Source organism: Alligator sinensis, unplaced genomic scaffold (genome assembly GCF_000455745.1).
Source record: "Alligator sinensis unplaced genomic scaffold, ASM45574v1 scaffold859_1, whole genome shotgun sequence".
In the NCBI taxonomy this organism is placed as follows: domain Eukaryota; kingdom Metazoa; phylum Chordata; order Crocodylia; family Alligatoridae; genus Alligator; species Alligator sinensis.
Window position 1 is genome coordinate 395,096 of NW_005842656.1, and position 2,760 is coordinate 397,855.

Consider the following 2,760-nt stretch of genomic DNA (forward strand, 5'->3'; position numbering starts at 1 on the left):
GTGTCCTGCTCGCCCAGCACATAACCTTGCAGGCCAGAGCCCTTTCCTTGACCACCGGAGCAGATCTCGCTGGGTGACGCGCAGTCCAACTACCTGCTGAGCACGGCCGAGAACGAGCTGGGCGTGGTGGTGGCCCACGGCGAGGCAGGTATGAGCAGGACTGCGGCCCCAGCAGCACGGGCCGCTTCAGCAGCTGGGGTGGGCTGAGCTGTGTCCCCTGCTCCCCAGGCTGCCCGGGGAAACAGGAGGAGCTCTCCTGGTGCTAGTGGATCAGTAGCGTCCAGCGGGCCCCCCAGGCTTATGCGGGGCCTGACCATCAGGACACCTGGGTTCTCTTGCTGTCCCTGGGAGTTGCAGGGGCTGTGCCCTTATGCTGATGCTGGCAGAGGGACCAGGCAGGCCTGTCCTCATTACTGGGGCTCTCGGTGACACTGCACTGGTCCCTAGGAGCACGGCTGGTGCCCATCAGCTGGTGTGAGATGCAGTGTCCCCGGACGCATACCAAGGAATTCCGCAAAGTGGCCCGCGTGCAGCCCCAGTTCCTGCAGACCTAGGCTACCCCGCGCTCCCCGGCAGGATTACCTGAGCCAGGAGCCAGCCGGAGCCCCCTTCACCGAAGTACCTGCAGCATCACCTGGACTGGTGCCCACGTGCGCTGGGCTGGGACTCGGGCCTCCACCAACACCTGTCAGGAACCGGATGCAGCTCTGGCTCCCTGGGCCCTGCCCCCAGGCAGGATTTTAGATTCCTGAGCTGTGAACAATAAAGGCTTTCCCAACCCCTCCCCTCCTTGGTGATTCCCAGCCCTGAGTGGGGGCTGGGTTAGAGGTTGCCTGGGAGAAGCCGGTTCATGGCCCTGCAGCACTTCCTGGGCTGTCTACACCAGGGTGTGGGGTTGGGAACAGGCTGGGGAGCAAAAGGCCAGGGAGCAGTGGGCTCCTGGTTTCCACGGCTAGGGCAGAGAACAGGCAGGGTCTTCTAGCCTGGGTCTGTTGCTGCGTAGAGGACAGCAGGGGCTCAGTGTACTGCAGCTGTGAAACCTGTGGGTCCCCCCCAAGCTGGACCAGGTGGAGCTGCTTTGCAGCGAGTCTACCCCCCCCCAACTGGTTGGAGGAGCAGGAAACAATGGTGGGCATTGAACGGCTATTCTGGAGAAGGGGCCTGGGTCAGAGAACAAAAGCAGCTCCTTTCCCCCTCCCCCCACAAGATGAGGCTGCAGCTTAATCTGGGAGTCAGGCCTGAGGGTGAATGAGCGTGGGGGGAGGCAGGGGTCTGTGCCCCATATCAGGCACAGGGTTTATACATGCCGTGGCAGGACCCCTCTTTGTTCCAGGCCTGTTTACCCCCACCCACTGGACAGACCTGGCCACAGGCCCCCAGAACTAGCTCAGCCCTCCCAGCAGGTGCTCTGGACCAGGGCAGCCACAGTGGGGCCTTGCTCCCCACCCAGAGCAGCAGGGGACAGCAGCCAGCCAGGCTCATGCTTCCAGCCTAGAGCAGAGCCTCAGATCACACCCAACACGCTGCTATTGCACATCACTCCTTTATTGTACAGACACAAGACACTGCGATGGCTGGACAGTGACGCGGGGCCCAGGAGCTGCCAGGAGCACGGGGGTCCTAGAGGGTGGGGGGTAGCGGAGCAGCTCCAGGCTCTGGGAATGTAACCGTGAGGAATCCCGGGCGCCACGGCCAGGGCAGAAGCAGGGCAGCCCCAGGCCGGGCACGGGGAGTCTAGCAGCAGGACTACAAGAGGGTGGGGCTAGAGCTGCCCAAGGGAGCCGGGGTCGCTCCAGCTCCGACACTGGCTCTAAGTAGACTAAGGGGCCCGGGCAGGTGCGCGGGGGCTTGGTCCAGGTGGTCCCGGGAGCCCCCCCGGCCAGGCTCCGAGCTGGTGTTCCTAGGCTGCGGGCATGTGCGCGGGGGTGGGAGGGGGGGACGGCTCTGCCACGGAGCCGCCCTCACTTCTTGGCCTTGCCTTGCGCAGCCACGGCCTCCATGGCCTTGCGCACCGTCTCCTCGTCGCCCAGGAACTGCATCTAAGGGGCCCGGGCAGGTGCGCGGGGGCTTGGTCCAGGTGGTCCCGGGAGCCCCCCCGGCCAGGCTCCGAGCTGGTGTTCCTAGGCTGCGGGCATGTGCGCGGGGGTGGGAGGGGGGGACGGCTCTGCCACGGAGCCGCCCTCACTTCTGGGCCTTCCCTTGCCCAGCCACGGCCTCCATGGCCTTGCGCACCGTCTCCTCGTCGCCCAGGAACTGCATCGGCTTCACCGGCTTCAGGTTCTTGTCCAGCTCGTACACGATGGGGATGCCCGTGGGCAGGTTCAGCTCCATGATGGCCTCCTCCGACATGCCTGCAAGGCAGGGCAAGGTCACAGGCCGCCCCCACCCCCTCCCCCGGGGCAGCCTGCATGGGGGTGCCCTGCCCGGCACTGCCCCGTCCCCCCCGGGGCCCTCGTACCTTCCAGGTGCTTGACGATGCCGCGCAGGCTGGTGATTTGCCCGTGGCCAGCCACCAGCACCCGCTTGCCCTCCTTGATCTGCGGGACGATCTCCTCATTCCAGAAGGGCAGGGCGCGGGCGATGGTGTCCTTCAGGCTCTCGCAGGTGGGCAGCTGGTCCTGGGTCAGGTCGGCGTAGCGCCGGTCCTGCAACGCCCACGGCCCTCGTCAGCCCCGGCCCCGACAACCGCGCAGGTGCGAGCTAGGGAGCGAGCCCCCCCCCCCCCCCCCCCCCGCCGGCCCCCCCCCGCCGACGGGCGCG

At 66.6% G+C, this 2,760-nt stretch overlaps 2 protein-coding genes across 2 annotated transcripts in view; one reads left to right on the forward strand and one right to left on the reverse strand.

Annotated features, from left to right (window-relative positions):
* Positions 1 to 782, forward strand: part of EXOSC1 (exosome component 1) — a 2,301-nt gene extending 1,519 nt beyond the window's left edge. The window contains exons 5-6 of the mRNA XM_006033746.1: positions 64 to 148; positions 448 to 782. Of these exons, the coding sequence (XP_006033808.1) occupies positions 64 to 148; positions 448 to 554 (192 nt within the window). The 3' untranslated portion in view covers positions 555 to 782. The remainder of the gene's footprint in view (positions 1 to 63; positions 149 to 447) is intronic.
* Positions 783 to 2,056: 1,274 nt separating this feature from the next.
* PGAM1 (phosphoglycerate mutase 1) overlaps positions 2,057 to 2,760 on the reverse strand; it is a 1,465-nt gene continuing 761 nt past the window's right edge. The window contains exons 2-3 of the mRNA XM_014524749.2: positions 2,459 to 2,662; positions 2,057 to 2,351 (exon numbers count right to left, since the gene is read on the reverse strand). Coding sequence (XP_014380235.1) covers positions 2,182 to 2,351; positions 2,459 to 2,662 — 374 coding nt within the window. The 3' untranslated portion in view covers positions 2,057 to 2,181. The remainder of the gene's footprint in view (positions 2,352 to 2,458; positions 2,663 to 2,760) is intronic.